Below are 14338 nucleotides of genomic sequence, written 5' to 3' on the forward strand. Positions count from 1 at the left end.
CGCACTTCCGTTTCTCAAGGAGCTTCAGGCAATTCCGGGCACTCACCGTCTGAATACAGAGAACATATCGAAATATTTGTTGCGACAAATTCTGGTCGACGTTCGTAATTAAGAAGTTCCGTATATATGTCAGTGGCGTATGTATTGGAGCTCCTCGAACTTCTTTTCAGGGTGGTGCCGTGGCGGCATGCTGCAGCTACACAGAGCTACACATGCTGTGCAGGGAAACCATCACCTGATCGATTCGAACATCGATGCATCAATGTTCTGGTAAGCCTCGTTGAATCCTGAGGACTTCGATGTACCATCAGTGGACAAGTCCAATCCAGGCTACCCGCTGCCCTGCGGCATGCAAGGAACTGTCGAGGAATCAATTACAATAGTATATAGGTGGGTAGCTATCTGTAAGTTCACTCATCCGAACACTCGCATCTAGAGTTCATTTGAAGCAATCTCGAGTGAGCACGAATCCATGTCAAATCTCTGCTGATGGAATAAACGTCTTTTCGCAGTTTTCAACGATTATGTCGACCTGTGCATCATCGCCCTTTGACCACCCAAAAGCTGACATTATCCTGCGGTCCTTAGACCGGGTCGATTTCCGTATCTTCAAGCTTTTTCTCTCCCTCGCCTCTCCGTTCTTCGAGACTATGTTTGAACTCCCCCACCCAGCAGTCGGGACGAATGACGGTCTCTCTGTCATCCCCATGCAAGAAGACAGCAAAACACTAGACACTTTCCTCAGATTCTGCTACCCCTCCACATTGGCAGAAGATCCCTCGCTCGAGAACCTGAAAGACATTAAAGCTATCCTCGGGGCTGCGAGGAAGTATTCGCTGGACCTGATAGAGAGGAAGGTTTGTCAGGCTCTAGCTAGTCCCAAGGTTCTCGAGGCAGAGCCTCTTCGCTGCTTCGCAATCGCTCGGAACGCACGGCTCGAACACGAAACTATCACTGCTGCCAGATACACCCTACGACGGCCCTTGATTCCCGCATGGTTCGCAGAGATCGAATTGATCACCGCGTCTGACCTTCTCGCTTTGCTCACGTACCATAAGAAGTGCAGCATCGCAGTAGCACCATTGCTACTCAACTTTGATTGGGTGACGAGCCATTATGGTATTTCAAACCGTAATCACTGGCTGGTATCTGAGACTGTGGGAAAGAACTCCAGCCCCAGCTGCAAATGTGGGCGTACCAAAGCCAAATTCGGGTTGTGGGGAATGGCTCCGCTCTCTTGGTGGGACTACTTATATGGAGGAAACATTCGAATTATTGAGGGACACTCCTTCTGGCGCTATCGTGAAGTTGGAGGCAGAAAAGACGATACAGAAGGTCAGAAATGGGGGCTGTGCTATTTGCTCTGCCGGGGTCAAGGCGAATATGGAAGAGTTTAGCGACTTGCTCGCCCTCGAGGTCGAGAAGGCAACTGCTTCGGTGACGTAGTATTCTCTGTATAGGTTAGCAACACTTCTAAACCACTTCGTTGACAGATCGAACTACATATTGACTTCTGACCGTCACCCATCACTAAGCAGAAGATACCAGTTTAACCATTATCCCAACTTGATGTTACGTTTCTGAATTATTTTGGAGGGAAATCTAAACACCAGTGACCACAGTCAGTGGCATGACGGACTTAGTCAGAGTGCACGTAGTACAAAACATAAAGTCAGTAAGAAGTTACATAGGATTCAAGAGGAGATATCAAGGAGATGTAAGAAGTATACAAGTTATTCCAAGTTATTCGTCGTCACTCTGGTCCCCCAAAAAGGCTAGAATGCTCGCGCCCGCAGTTTTCTACGGAAAATCGTGATCCCGAAGACAATAATATAGGAAATGGTTCACGAACCTTTCTCTTGACTGGTGGATCCTCGTCCTCATCGTCACTTCCTGATCCTGATTGTTCATCCTGCGATACGCCCTTTTCTTTCCTCGTTTCTCGCCGGCGTTCCGCCTCTGCGAAATCTTGCACATCCCCTAATACAACTGTGACCATAAGCTTGGTCTTCAATGCGAGTCGTTCAGAGTACACACTAAGTTCCTGTGCGAGTCTCTCTCTTGCTTTAATGGTCTTCGCTTTCTCCAGAGTGAGACGACCCTGTCATCCCTAAGTCCTTGAGAATTTCCTTCAATCGTTTAATCTTGCTCATGACTGGTGTATCCAAATCTGCGAAATTCTTTCTTCCACATCTTGCGTACGCCACAAGCAACCTACTATAGCCTGAGCAAAAATCAAACCGCGTTTTCACATATGTTAAATAGAAGAGACACTACTACCTTGAGTTTGGAGACAGTCTCATCATCCTTAGACCCTGCTGTGTTGCTCTTCCGTGCCTTCTTGCGTTCTGTCAGGGGTTTCTTGTTTGAATCCTGTATATTGTCAGAAGCAGCATAGAACGCCAATGGGAGAGCCAGAAACCTTCTCCTGTTTCTTCCTTCTTTTCTTCGGGGGTTCATCGATGACTACTGACATGTCGGAATCATTCTCCTAGTTGCCTGTTAATTTTGTGAAACGTAGGTCACAAAGACGGGACATACAGGTTCGCTGTGGGGACGTGCATGTTTCAGGACAACAGGTTCCTGAGACTTTGAAGTGGAAGAACTCGCTCCGTGCTTGAACTCGTCGTCTAACTCATGTTTCGCATCTTGCTTGGTGGACGACTAGTGAAGAGAACAATTCACACAGAATACAGAAGTGAGAGCAATATGTTTAACCTTAGGTTTGGATAGAGGCTTCTCCTTTGAAGGTGATTTCTTAGGTGACGGTATTTCCTTCTTTAAAGACGTCACGACGGATTCGGATGGACACTTAGCATCAGCCTCGTCGCCAGAAGACTCGACAGTAGACTGTACGTAGTAAATAAAGAAGACCAGTCACAAGATAATAAAATTTCAACTCACCGCTGATTTATGTTCCTTCACAACGGTTCTGCTAGTCGACTTCCTGGTTTTTGATGCTTTCTGAGAGCGCTGTATGCCATTAGTGATGTAGGTATTTTGAAGGAATCGCTCATACTTTGTAGCTGGAGGTTTTCGCTTCATGCTCGTCGTCATCCTCACCCTCACTCTGCAGTTCTGATACAGCCTTATTTTTCGGAGGTTTAACCTGTTTCTCCCTAGCTGGAACTTCGTCTTCAGATATTTCGGACAATTCAGAGTCCACTACAGCCTAGAGATAACAGAAGGGGGTTTGAGTGGCTAGACATAAAGGAATGCCACATAAGCTCACAGAGGACTTGGGTACCTGCTTTCCTTTCTTGCTCTTCCCGGGCGACGCCTTGGGCTTAGAGGCGCCTTTGCGAGGTTTAACGAGCTCTTCATCTGCTGCTACCTTGCGTTTCTTTGAGGGTTTCGGCTGGCTCTTTTCACCATCTGCCTCATTCGGTGGCGTTGAAACATTGTCCTTCAGAAAGATGGCGTTAGCATTAGGAGAGCAGGTCAATACCCGGGTGCGAACTTTGCCTTACCAGATAGTCCACGACTGTTTTCTTGATAGACGTCTTGTACTCTTTTGCGTCCTAAAGTCCCAGGTGAGAGGTCAAGGCTTTCCTCCAGCCTCTCACGCACAATGCGTACAGTGAGCTTGCTACAGTGGGCATAAGTCGCAACAAAGTTACAGGACATGGGACCACATACCTTAATTTCCCTTCGGCACGAGCTTCTTCTAATAGCTTCGTAGTAGCTTGCTGTACTATTTCAGTACTAGGTATGGCCATGGCCCATTAGTGTTTCCAGTCCGCACTGCGCAAGAAGAGTGATGCTTCCGAGTCTTTGCGGATGAATGACATCGATTGTTCGTTGGTCCGTCGCGACATACAACGAATCACGTGGTGCCAACACGTGCACATGGACCGTGATCCGCGGACCGCGGTCGCCGGAGTAATACATGATCGTGCAAGTCTGCCCGCGCATAAAACTTCAAGAGAAAAAGTCATGTATGTGGGCACCTGAACAGATATATATCTAAGTAACTATAGCTTTGCTTTAGTCGACACTAGCGAAGCGCCGTGTTGCAGTATCTTCACTGCATCTGACACCATCGTATCCACAATCTGCTGAGCAGGGAGTACATCATTGATGAGTGCGGCCACTTTTCCTATTAAGAATGTTCTAGCCTGCAGTGACTTCTCTGGGTGTTGTTCAATGTCCCAAGTTGCAGGAATAATACCCTTGGATGTGAGTTCCTTAATCTCCGCCTGGCGATTGTTATTCCTGAAAGACACGTCGAAACAATGAAGCTAAACAATAACAAGGTGGAAACGTACCAGTCTTCGACGTAGGGCGTTCTCCTGACTCGGAGGGGTCTACCGGTGAAAATGAGAGTCGTAATGGCGTCCTCGTATCCTGCGGTTACGAGCGCATCTTTATGTGCCTTGGGCGCACTTGCTTCCGTAGATGCAACGAACCTGGTGCCTACCCAGACACCTTGTGCTCCCCACGCCAAATTTGCGGCCAGTCCGCGCCCGTCGTACACAGCACCAGCGCCGATGACATACACCGGCTTCTTCGTCAGCGGAGAAACATGTCCACGACATGCGTCTACGACCGCAGGGATAAGGACCGATGCGGGGACATCGCCTGTGTGACCGCCGCCTTCCCCGGCCTGAGCGCAAATTAAATCAACTCCCATCGCAAGCGCTTTCGGAACATGTTTGGGATGTCCGACCATCTAGGCACAGTGAGCATACCGCGCCCATAATATAAGAAGAAACTCACGTTCATGACCGGTATACCAGCGGCATGTAGCTTATCTACTACATGCTGTGGTGGCACACCGACAGCACAAACGAAAAGAGACGCTTTCTCCTCAATGATGATATCAACGAGCTCATTCAGTTTCCCGTTCTGGTAATCATACTGCAGCGGATTCAGCGCGGGAGAACTGACACGTAGCACCCGACTCACGTTTGTCTTCCGTGCATTCCCGCCGACCTGAGGGATAAGCAGGTCAACCCCAAATGGTGCATTTGGATCCTTCAAGTCCTTCTTAATGGCTTGAATCTGATGTGGCAGCGTTTGTGTTTGAGTGTCCATATAAGCTCAACTCTCGCAGCGAGACACACCTGCTGCCTGAGCACCTTTGGGGTATAACCGTGCCCACCAATAACACCAAGTCCACCTGCGTTCGTCACTTCGGCTGCCAGTTCTGGACCAGCCGCCACATTCATGCCTACAAAGTTATAAATTTCCCTGGAGGGCAACACTAGAATTATGACGCGGACCTGCTAGCAATATGGGATGTTTGATCCCAAAAAGCTCGGTGATTGGTGTAGAGATAACAGACATCGTTCGAGATGGTGGAGGAGAGAGATGAGGAATTTCAGAGGGAGACGACGTGAAACTTATTTGAATCAATAACAAGACCCGGCAAGCACCTCCGAGTCGGGTTATGCAATACGGTAATCATGTGCATGTAGTATTTCGGAAATGTCATGCCTCCGGTTATAAGTAGCCGAGATATCAGTCCGTGTCATTACTACCGCTTAAGAGAACGACTTGGGCGAGAACTAAATGCGGCACAGTAGAGGAGTGAAAATCATGCGCCATGTACAAATCATCGAATTGGTGGGTATATGACAGCAAGGCTAGAAGGTGTAAGATATGCAAAGTGTGAATGAGTGTGCATGATATACATGAGATGGGTGTCCATGTAAGTGAATAAGGCCCCCCGGACAGCCAGACGACGCAACGAAAGGAGATCTAGATCAGGGAGGCGGGCTTTCGGTGTTAGGTGGAGGGGATTTGGTACCAGACTGCATCAAGCGACGGAGACGAGCCAGCTCGCTCGCCAAAGTTCTGTTTAAACAAATTCCGTGAGACCAAGATGTGGGGCAAGAAAGAAACATTGCGTACTTCGCAGTCTCCACTGCCTCGTCACTTTCATGAGATTGAAGTTCAACCCGGGCCTTCAGCTTTATAATCTCCTCGCGGAACTCTTCTTCGACCTCTTTCCTGATTTTCTGGTCTTCGTTTTTGAGATCCTTCACGGAAGCTTGCTGACGCTGCGCCTCCTTCATCTCATCTGCGAGAAGCTTATATTTCTTGCCAACCGATTCGGCTTCTTTTTTCAGCTTGTCCTCGCGCTTCCGCATCTCTTCACGAAGTGCATCAGTATCATGTTTCCAACTCTCGGTCATGCTCTTGATACTATCGCGCAATGTAATGTACTCGCGTTCAGCCTTCTGAGAAAGGGCCGTTGATTCAGCAAGAGCAGATTCCATCTCGCGAAGGGACTTTTTGGAGGTCGCAGTCTCCGTTTTCAGCTGAGATTTTAAGGTCGCTGCCTCGGCTTCAGCTTTGCGGGCCCGTTCGAGAACCTGCAATAGGTCAGCAGGAGAAATTAAGACAAGGCAGACTAACCTCTTGCAACAACCTCTCCTTTCTTGCTACAACATTGTTAAGACCTTCATTTTCCAGCCTCAGGCGCTCTCGGCCTTCTTTCAAATCCTCGGTTTGTCGTGTCAACTGCGCAACAGTCCGCTGTGAGAGACGAAGCTGGGACTTGGTATTTTCCAAGGCGTTGCGAGCAGTTTACAACACCGGCCTGAAGATCTGCCAAAACTTTAGTTGTCCCCCCGGGTGTAAGAGAGATACGTCTATTGGGAGATGATGGAGCTTGTAGCGAAGAAGTAGAGGCATTCATATTGTCTGAGTTATTGCCAATATGAATGTCGATCGGCAACACTGCTGGCGGGGAGTTAAGAACTGGAGAGAGACCATCGTCGGCTAATGCACGGGCATTCCCTAATAGCATTGAGTCACCGCGTTCACAATGAGGGAAATCCTGGTCATAGGGGAGGGAAAGAAAGACTGACCTACGGAAGCTACAGGTATCCCTAAAACGATATGTTAGTATAACGAGGCAACAAAGGTGTGGGTGACATACGACTCAGTGTACGCGTTGGGCTAGACATCCGCTTAGTGTTCACTGAATGCATGGGACTGCCACCAAAATCCATGGGGATACCCTCGCGGATTCCATCGCGTTTCATTATTGGTGTCGCACTCTCTCTCCTCGGGAGCGGCAGATTTGACTCGCGACCAGCCAGGCCTTGCAAAACATCAAAACTGGAGCGACGTTGCATTTTCGGAGTCGAAAAGCTCGTGGTATATGATACAGGACAAGGGCTTATATCCAAGACATCCTCCGACGAGGGATGTGGAGAATGAGAGGGTGCCATAAAGCCAGGTGGTAACGGACGTGATCCACGCAAAATGATATTTTCCAGACTGTGCAACTGTGCCTGTTGATGTCGAATAGAATGCTTCAAGGTCGACATCTGATTACGAACAGCCACTATGAAATAGAACGAACCGAGATGCTTGAATGAAGTCTGAATTGAGAGAGTTGAAGGAGTAATACCTGTACCGTTCTTGGGTATTGAGGGGCTTGAAGCGCGTGCAGAACGCAAGGAGCCACGTGAAGAAGATCTTGAGACCGGACGGGAAGGAGAGTGTAAAGAATTAGACATGCACTGCAGGCAATATGGATATCAAAATGATCGTGATGGAGTCCTTGTCCACCAGAAATGATCAGAATTTAGTTGTTTCAATGATATAAGACACTGCTTTTAAAACAACGGGTCCAGGACTCCAGGAAGACCCCGTTGATGCTCTTGAGACGTAGCCAGAACTGTTGTAGCGGCCGTCGTTAGCGCTGGTAGTTGTCCCGAGCAGTCCTTAAGTGTTTATCTCTGTTGTGATGTTGCCAAGAAAGACGCGGTCACGTGGCTGTGGACGCGTTTGTCCAGTTTCTACTTGAGCTTGTTTCATGACAATGAATCTCTCTCAATCCAAGTTTCGTCCGTACTACTAACGTTTGACAGATTGCTCTAACATGGCCGAATGTGGAATCTGCTTAGAGGATATTAAGAAGCCTGTCTGCATTCCGTGTGGTCAGCCCTATTCCGATTCAGACTTCTGCATATGATGACCTGTTCACGCTATCTAGGTCACGTTCACTGTGAAAAATGCCTACGCGCCCATATAAATTCCGGAAATGATGCTTTGAAATCATCGTGCCCATCGTGTCGAAGCATATTCCATATTGGTATGTTTCATGTTGCCTGAGGAATTCCTTGCTCAGACTATCATGTAGCTATGCCTGATCTATCTTTTGTCCCCAAAAAATACCATGACTTCATGGCTCCCAGCGTACGCAAGTTATACTTAGACATTGCTTCTCCTGCTCCGTTGCTTGCTGAGATCGAGAAACACAAAACACGCGTCGCCGAATTGAGTAGAGATCGGGATGCTCTGATGGAGAGATGCGAGGCATTCATGGCAGCTTCTAGTCAGCATGCCGCAAGTGAGAAGAACGCTCGTTTGGAAGCCAAGGCTGCTCGGGAAGCCACCAACCGGCTGCAGGTGAAGTATGATGCTTTGGAAAGAGAATTCCTGGACCGGTACGGCTTCTACAAATGCACTTGCATCCTATCACTGACTCGCACTAGTTCAATTCTATCCCAGACATCTCTCGACGGGCGAAAACGCAAAGGCAGGGAGAGCATCGATAGCTCGCGCATTTCCTTCCGTCAAGAAGAACATCCTTCCGTTGTCCTCAAGCCAGATGTGAAGCTCGAAGAGCCCCCCGATGTACTCGAATCTGCACCTTTACGCCTGAAGCGTGCACTTCCCAGGTCAAGCGTGGCTTCATCATCGCAGCACGAACGATCTCATGATCCTCTTCCTCGGTTTGTTAAGCGTCAGCGGCGGGCGAGACATTCAGACATTGGGCCGGGATTACAGATTCAGATGCTTGAACAGTGCGAAGGTTGTGAGGACTGTCCCGGATTCTACAGCCAGTGAAATCATCCAGACAAGACCACACGCATCATATGTCCTCTCACTTCTCTGTACGCTGATGCACATGTATTGATATTTTTTGCAAATTTCCTTGCCACTTAATTGGGTTGTCCCACACAATGGCATTAATATTTATTATTGGGTGCGTGGACAAGAGACTTACATAATATTGCCAGCCTTTGTATCGACCACACGGTGAGTTATTACATAATGTGAACTATAATGCTTCAAGCTTTACGTGGCGTTGATAAGGAGTCTGCTATCGCGCTGCATGAACGTGTAAACCATGGAGATTGACCTTGAATATGAAGATAAATACTTCCGAATAGTTCACTCATGCATCCAGTGGACTCGGACCCAGAGATCCGTGACTAGTACTGCTGCCATCCATTTTTTCCTCGCCTGAGAAAAAACACTTACTCTTGGCGACCTTTTTTTGTCCATCGAGACTCGATGTACGACAACACATATTGTCCTGTCGCTGCATCCCTGAAGTCGCGAATGCCCCGCACTCCCACCATTCTTGCCACCGTTTTAGACGACACGTCAATGAAGATGTGACCAGTGACTCCAATATGTATACACATCGGATATAGGCTGCGGTATCGTATAGAAGGAATTATCTATAAAGGGCTCTCTAGGGAAGGATATCGTCCCACTGGCCACGGGAGCAACTGTCCTGATATATTAATATCAATATTGTTCCTCGGCTTAGATCTTATCGTTTATCTATCAAAGGAAAAAACTCTACGGGAACAGGACCCGGCTTTGCACCCCACCCTCCGCATCACGTGCCATTGTACGCTTCTTGACTGGAGTCCCGGCAAACCAGGCGTCCCGAGATAACCTCATGATTCATACCTAGCTAGTAGGCTGGCTGACGGAAATGTCAGCCAGCTGTGGGCGCATTCCCGTGACACATATTCAATATATCGTAGCGGTAGGTGATAGATTATGATGCGGCCGAATGATCGAAACCGCACGGCGTCCCCAAGCACCCGACGACGACGACAATCTGCGGTCTTCTGCAACTTCTCAGATATTGCTATTCATGGATTATTAATATATATATAGTAAACGATGTGGCAGTTGCTCGCGGTGCTCGCGGACTGGATATGTATATGAACGTTATGCTTCGGAGCAGATTTATCTACAAATCAGTAAGTGAAATTTGCAAAACAATAGTTGTGCCACGTCTTGACTATTAATGTTGATTTCTTTCGAGGACTCGCGAGTCGCAGGGAGGCAATTAGAGTCAGGCACTCTGGCCGGGGTCCCGCAGCCTGAGTCAGGGTTATGCTCCTCGGATCAGGCCACTTGCTGAGAAGTGGGTAGATCAGATAAGATGGTCAAGACTTGTGTTAGAAATTATGTGCCTGATGGCGCGGTTTATGGGAACAGAACCTCGTGGAATTGGGATACAGCCACGCCAAGAGCCAATTTTCCATGTCATCTTTGACGGATTGGCTCGACGTTGACAAAGTACTACAGGGAGGAGAAGGAGACGCGAGTACATGTATAGTGCATAAGTACGCCGAGTATATTCTTTGCCTTTCACTACATACTTTTATGTTGCGAACAAATGTATGTAAACAGCTATTTAATTTCCCCCGAATACATCTCCGATATAGATCTAGATCTGGGGACAAAGAAGGACAAGAAGATCCTTCGGACATCCAGACAACAAAAAGGCGTTTCTTGCACGCTATGTATAGGAATACATATGAACTATAATCCGTCGGACCAACCTCTTGCTGTATCAACCTCCCATTCTGCCAGTGTGCCAAGAAGGGGGAAATAAAATATACCCTCGGACGCGATATACATAGCCATGATGAGAATGAAGTAATGAAGGCCTTTTGGAAGCGAACCTGGCCCGTGAGGCGAGGAGCAACGCAAGGCTGTTACCAAATTCATTGGTCCACTTCTACTCGGCCCATCAGACTACTTATAAGATTACGGATTGCATTTTTGACATGTTCCCTCGCCTGCCTATTAACTAGTCCCCACAATGCCCAGCGAAGCCAAAGCGCCATTCAACAATGCAAATGCAGATATTATCTTGTGCTCTTCAGACAATGTCTACTTCCGCGTCTTCCGCTGCATGCTCGCACTTGCCTCTCCATTCTTCGAGGGGATGTTCGACCTTCCTCAACAAAGAAGGAACCGCTCTAACGGCGAGATGTTCGACGGCCTAGACGTAATCCAGGTTTCGGAGAACAGCAGGACACTCGACATGCTACTGAGATTTTGTTATCCGGCAGCGGTAAAAGATCCCGGTTTGGAGGACATGAATGATGTGGAGGAGGTCCTAGAGGCTGCAATGAAATACGGAATGGAAGATGTTGAAGAGAGGGTGAGGAAAGCCATGGTTGCCCCTTCCCTCCTAGACAGCAACCCCGTACACATCCTTGCGATTGCGTGTCGGTTTGGTCTTAAACCAGAAGCCAGGACTGCGGCAAGATATTCGCTTCATCACACAGCCCCAACACACGATACCCTTTCTGCAGCACGCCTCCCTAATAACGTCACTCAGGGTCTTGTCGCATATCGCTTAAAGTGCAGCCAAGCCGCCAGAACGCTTTGCGACAATCTGGACTGGCTGGAACAATCCCAGACCCACAGTTTCTACGAGTGGTGGACAAACTGCTGTCCATGTAACTCGAAGGCAGACGTCAGGTACCTGACGCATGGAACTTATCCACGGGAGTGGTGGGCAGACTACATGGATGAGACATCCATTGCCTTGGAAGAGTCTCCTTCTGGTGCAGCATTGACGAAAAATTTGGCAAAAGCTGTTGGAAGGGCAAATAGTTGTCCCTCATGTCGACGGCGGGCGCAAGACCAGATGGCTCATTTCACCGAGACTTTTGCTCGGGAATTGGACAGAGTTATTGCCGAGGTGCGCAAAAGGCTAAATTGCGGTGGCACTAAGGATCTAAACTTGCCTCTGCAGATCACGTTAGATATCGTTATTTGATGGAGGGTAGGCACGACTACCTGGGCTGTGCACTTGCACGTCAAAAATAAGTGGGGACTGCTAGGTTTGGCTGTTTTGTTCTATCCGGGCCGTCACAGTTGAACCAACTTAGGATTACACTGTTATCAAGGACTTACTAGTAGAGCCAACATCTGCCGGTCGGATAGGAGTATAAGTACTTCTGGTGAGTTAACTTATGATAGATATTTAGACTGTAGAGAACTTTCCATCTAATGACAGAAGACAACCACTTGCTGTGTATTGTTTGGTATCGTGGATCATCGCACAACTTTTGCGCTTTACCCGGAAAACCCATGTGCAACACTTCAATCTGATAATCTGGAAGCAAGTCGATGCCATCGAGCTGAGTGGGCGGTGAGAGAGCAGGTGAATTGTTTTGAATAGTTAGGGAGCAAGTCGAGATTAAATCTAAGTTTAGAATGTCCCAAGGCAATCCCAAAGGGGAACTTCTTTCAAGTTGTTCCCAGCCGTCCACATCAGTGTCGTCTCAGGCTGGAGACTGGGTGTTGGAAATGCTTCACAGGAGTCACTACAGGAAAGTCGTAACCCAGCTCTCATCAGAACCCTCCCACAATGGACACATGCACAGCTTTGCACAAGTACACCAGCATCGAAGACGAACCACCAGTCGACGCCGGGGCCCCCTTTGACAGAGGGGATATCATATTGCGCACTGCGGACAATGTTGATTTCCACTTTCACAAGTTATTGCTGTCCCTGGCATCATCTTTCTTTTCAAATATGTTCTCTTTACCTCAGCCGGGCTCTCTCGATGATGCCGCGGACCGGACAAAACACGGTCTCCCCATTATACCAGTGACGGAGAAGAGCGTCGTTTTGCGGAAGCTATTGAGCTTTTGTTCTCCAGTCTATGATACGGACGTACCCGTTCTCGAGAACTTAGACATTGTCATGTCCGTCCTCGATGCCGCCGATAAATACGACATGAAACGAGTCGGTATATTCATCGTTAGAATGATAACGGCTCCTAGGTTTCTAGAGAAAGAGCCTATGCGAGTCTTTGCTATCGCATGTCGCTACCGCTCGGAGCCAGAGACTCTCGTGGCGGCGAGATATATGCTGCGTTTTGCAGTGTGGGAGCCTGCATATGTTTCTGAATTGGACTTCATTTCTGGTTCGGACTTCCAGCGGTTGGTCAAGTACCACGCAAGTTGCGGTCAAGCTATGACCCAGCTTACCCGTCTTTGGTCTACGTATCCCCTACCATCGCTTGACTGCAAGTTCTGTCGCAAGAAGGGAGTCTCTCGCTTATCCCTCAAGGAATACCAGGATAGCGTCATAGAGGCACTCCGAATTCGACCATCTGTGGAAAGCCTCCTTAGTCCCGAGTGGATTGACAGTATGGTGAAGAGGGCTGGAAGTTGTATTGGATGTAGAGAGAGAGCGCCGAGGATGTTTGCTGAATATGCAAAGGAGCTTGTCTTCCCAATAATGGCAATTATCCTGGAGGTGAGTTCTTTTGCGATTGACTGACTGAGTGTGATTTAACTCCTCTCAGATTCGCCTGGACATCGATTTTCGCCGATGATATCTATCTCACCATGTACTAGAGTCAGGTCACAAATAGTTCTATGCTTATCGCACGTTCCTAGGTGCATTGCACTGGGCAGGTCCCCTTTTCATATTTGCCTTCCATGCAGGACGATTTTGGAATACACCCGGATTGATGGGATTGAGATATCATCAGTACTGATTTGCAGCCGTGAGCCAATGTCTTTATCTCTATCCTGTTCCGTCGTTCAAGTTGTGCACCTTTCCTGATTCTAAACAGTGCACGCACCCCAGGCGGGGTCCAGGTGCCCACGATCAGCGCGCTTCCAATTCGTTGCTTGACGACGCTCCTCTTGCGACGAAACTTGAACGTACACTATCCTTGTTGTGCTTCCAAACTATGTCACTGGCGGAATGGACCATTGAACAACTGCAGCTACTCTCGCACGATAACAATGGGAATGTCATACTACGATTCTCCGAGGACTGATAGCGTCCATTTCTGTACCCCTCCACGTTCTGGTCACATGCAAGTCCTCGATTTTAGGATTACATCCGACACCCCTGTCCCTGGGGTATGGGTACGGCTCACTCATTCCGAAAGTAGATGGTCCCAAAGTAACTTATAACACATACACAAGATTGCTTCTTGTGAGAAAGAAACAGTAGGTTCAAGTTGTTCCATCAATTCCACGTACGCATTGACAACCAACTCAAGTCGTCTGACAAATACCGCTGAAGACATTCTCTTCTCTCTATCGGTAGTGACACCCGCATATGTTTGGATACTGCCTGTCGTTCTTCTGCATTACTCCAAAAATAATTACTTTCGCACTCTTTTAAGAATTTTTCTGTGCTTGGATAACTAAACACGACCGAGTATCTTGTTCACCTACGACACAAGACAGGTAGGCTGTCCGCGCTGTAAACCCGCTGATGGACAGTTCAGATGGCTACAATGATCATTGTGGGAAGCTTTTGATCCATATTGTAACAAAATGACTGTCTCGTCATAAG

The 14338-nt window shown here is 48.1% G+C and overlaps 7 protein-coding genes across 7 annotated transcripts; 4 read left to right on the top strand and 3 right to left on the bottom strand.

Annotated features, from left to right (window-relative positions):
• Positions 1 to 185: 185 nt before the first annotated feature.
• On the top strand, positions 186 to 1397 carry DFJ58DRAFT_701066 (uncharacterized protein; the record flags this gene model as incomplete). The annotated part of the gene is made up of 3 exons (XM_041383589.1): positions 186 to 270; positions 320 to 458; positions 513 to 1397. Exon 3 carries the CDS (start codon positions 525 to 527, stop codon positions 1395 to 1397), a length of 873 nt encoding a protein of 290 aa, XP_041245772.1. The 5' UTR covers positions 186 to 270; positions 320 to 458; positions 513 to 524.
• A 243-nt stretch (positions 1398 to 1640) lies between these two features.
• Positions 1641 to 3796, bottom strand: DFJ58DRAFT_778247 (uncharacterized protein). The gene is given in 13 exon segments (XM_041389610.1): positions 1641 to 1802; positions 1845 to 1846; positions 1857 to 1980; positions 2038 to 2101; positions 2157 to 2214; positions 2281 to 2373; positions 2423 to 2491; positions 2542 to 2664; positions 2719 to 2850; positions 3020 to 3172; positions 3233 to 3406; positions 3511 to 3589; positions 3640 to 3796. 10 exon segments carry the CDS (start codon positions 3717 to 3719, stop codon positions 2067 to 2069), a joined length of 996 nt encoding a protein of 331 aa, XP_041245773.1. The 5' UTR covers positions 3720 to 3796; the 3' UTR covers positions 1641 to 1802; positions 1845 to 1846; positions 1857 to 1980; positions 2038 to 2066.
• Positions 3797 to 3877: 81 nt separating this feature from the next.
• DFJ58DRAFT_778251 (2-nitropropane dioxygenase) lies at positions 3878 to 5407 on the bottom strand. Its single transcript, XM_041389611.1, has 6 exons — positions 5226 to 5407; positions 5067 to 5173; positions 4909 to 5004; positions 4720 to 4860; positions 4269 to 4672; positions 3878 to 4215 (listed from the first exon to the last, which is right to left on the bottom strand). The coding sequence occupies exons 1-6, from the start codon at positions 5287 to 5289 to the stop codon at positions 3975 to 3977; spliced, it is 1053 nt and encodes a 350-aa protein (XP_041245774.1). The 5' UTR covers positions 5290 to 5407; the 3' UTR covers positions 3878 to 3974.
• DFJ58DRAFT_778254 (uncharacterized protein) lies at positions 5399 to 7674 on the bottom strand. The gene is made up of 6 exons (XM_041389612.1): positions 7367 to 7674; positions 6890 to 7300; positions 6539 to 6747; positions 6364 to 6504; positions 5857 to 6320; positions 5399 to 5799 (listed from the first exon to the last, which is right to left on the bottom strand). The coding sequence occupies exons 1-6, from the start codon at positions 7473 to 7475 to the stop codon at positions 5709 to 5711; spliced, it is 1425 nt and encodes a 474-aa protein (XP_041245775.1). The 5' UTR covers positions 7476 to 7674; the 3' UTR covers positions 5399 to 5708.
• An 86-nt stretch (positions 7675 to 7760) lies between these two features.
• Positions 7761 to 8959, top strand: DFJ58DRAFT_701071 (uncharacterized protein). Its single transcript, XM_041383590.1, has 4 exons — positions 7761 to 7898; positions 7955 to 8053; positions 8102 to 8408; positions 8457 to 8959. The coding sequence occupies exons 1-4, from the start codon at positions 7841 to 7843 to the stop codon at positions 8809 to 8811; spliced, it is 819 nt and encodes a 272-aa protein (XP_041245776.1). The 5' UTR covers positions 7761 to 7840; the 3' UTR covers positions 8812 to 8959.
• Positions 8960 to 10690: 1731 nt separating this feature from the next.
• DFJ58DRAFT_778260 (uncharacterized protein) lies at positions 10691 to 12089 on the top strand. Its single transcript, XM_041389613.1, has 2 exons — positions 10691 to 11710; positions 11765 to 12089. Exons 1-2 carry the CDS (start codon positions 10820 to 10822, stop codon positions 11786 to 11788), a joined length of 915 nt encoding a protein of 304 aa, XP_041245777.1. The 5' UTR covers positions 10691 to 10819; the 3' UTR covers positions 11789 to 12089.
• Positions 12090 to 12269: 180 nt separating this feature from the next.
• On the top strand, positions 12270 to 13636 carry DFJ58DRAFT_268916 (uncharacterized protein). Its single transcript, XM_041379572.1, has 2 exons — positions 12270 to 13279; positions 13329 to 13636. Exons 1-2 carry the CDS (start codon positions 12383 to 12385, stop codon positions 13356 to 13358), a joined length of 927 nt encoding a protein of 308 aa, XP_041245778.1. The 5' UTR covers positions 12270 to 12382; the 3' UTR covers positions 13359 to 13636.
• The last annotated feature ends 702 nt before the right edge of the window (positions 13637 to 14338 follow it).

The sequence above is a fragment of the Suillus subalutaceus genome (genome assembly GCF_016647625.1).
Source record: "Suillus subalutaceus strain FC151 chromosome Unknown DFJ58scaffold_31, whole genome shotgun sequence".
In the NCBI taxonomy this organism is placed as follows: domain Eukaryota; kingdom Fungi; phylum Basidiomycota; class Agaricomycetes; order Boletales; family Suillaceae; genus Suillus; species Suillus subalutaceus.

What these genes read in the sequence shown, in the direction of transcription:
- DFJ58DRAFT_268916 (XM_041379572.1), top strand. Translation starts at nt 12,383, where the DNA reads ATGGACACATGCACAGCTTTGCACAAGTACACCAGCATCGAAGACGAA. An exon ending in TAATGGCAATTATCCTGGAG is followed by an intron (nt 13,280 to 13,328) that starts GTGAGTTCTTTT and finishes AACTCCTCTCAG; the next exon opens with ATTCGCCTGGACATCGATTT.
- DFJ58DRAFT_778260 (XM_041389613.1), top strand. Translation starts at nt 10,820, where the DNA reads ATGCCCAGCGAAGCCAAAGCGCCATTCAACAATGCAAATGCAGATATT. An exon ending in TGGACAGAGTTATTGCCGAG is followed by an intron (nt 11,711 to 11,764) that starts GTGCGCAAAAGG and finishes TTGCCTCTGCAG; the next exon opens with ATCACGTTAGATATCGTTAT.
- DFJ58DRAFT_778254 (XM_041389612.1), bottom strand. Translation starts at nt 7,475, where the DNA reads ATGTCTAATTCTTTACACTCTCCTTCCCGTCCGGTCTCAAGATCTTCT. An exon ending in CAGATCTTCAGGCCGGTGTT is followed by an intron (nt 6,505 to 6,538) that starts GTAAACTGCTCG and finishes GAAAATACCAAG; the next exon opens with TCCCAGCTTCGTCTCTCACA. An exon ending in GAGGCAGTGGAGACTGCGAA is followed by an intron (nt 5,800 to 5,856) that starts GTACGCAATGTT and finishes TTGTTTAAACAG; the next exon opens with AACTTTGGCGAGCGAGCTGG.
- DFJ58DRAFT_778251 (XM_041389611.1), bottom strand. Translation starts at nt 5,289, where the DNA reads ATGTCTGTTATCTCTACACCAATCACCGAGCTTTTTGGGATCAAACAT. An exon ending in CAAAGGTGCTCAGGCAGCAG is followed by an intron (nt 5,005 to 5,066) that starts GTGTGTCTCGCT and finishes CTGCCACATCAG; the next exon opens with ATTCAAGCCATTAAGAAGGA. An exon ending in ACGCCCTACGTCGAAGACTG is followed by an intron (nt 4,216 to 4,268) that starts GTACGTTTCCAC and finishes CGTGTCTTTCAG; the next exon opens with GAATAACAATCGCCAGGCGG.
- DFJ58DRAFT_701071 (XM_041383590.1), top strand. Translation starts at nt 7,841, where the DNA reads ATGGCCGAATGTGGAATCTGCTTAGAGGATATTAAGAAGCCTGTCTGC. An exon ending in GCCTGTCTGCATTCCGTGTG is followed by an intron (nt 7,899 to 7,954) that starts GTCAGCCCTATT and finishes CACGCTATCTAG; the next exon opens with GTCACGTTCACTGTGAAAAA. An exon ending in GAAAGAGAATTCCTGGACCG is followed by an intron (nt 8,409 to 8,456) that starts GTACGGCTTCTA and finishes GACTCGCACTAG; the next exon opens with TTCAATTCTATCCCAGACAT.
- DFJ58DRAFT_778247 (XM_041389610.1), bottom strand. Translation starts at nt 3,719, where the DNA reads ATGGCCATACCTAGTACTGAAATAGTACAGCAAGCTACTACGAAGCTA. An exon ending in GGACTTTAGGACGCAAAAGA is followed by an intron (nt 3,407 to 3,510) that starts GTACAAGACGTC and finishes ATCTTTCTGAAG; the next exon opens with GACAATGTTTCAACGCCACC. An exon ending in AGCCTCTATCCAAACCTAAG is followed by an intron (nt 2,665 to 2,718) that starts GTTAAACATATT and finishes TCTCTTCACTAG; the next exon opens with TCGTCCACCAAGCAAGATGC.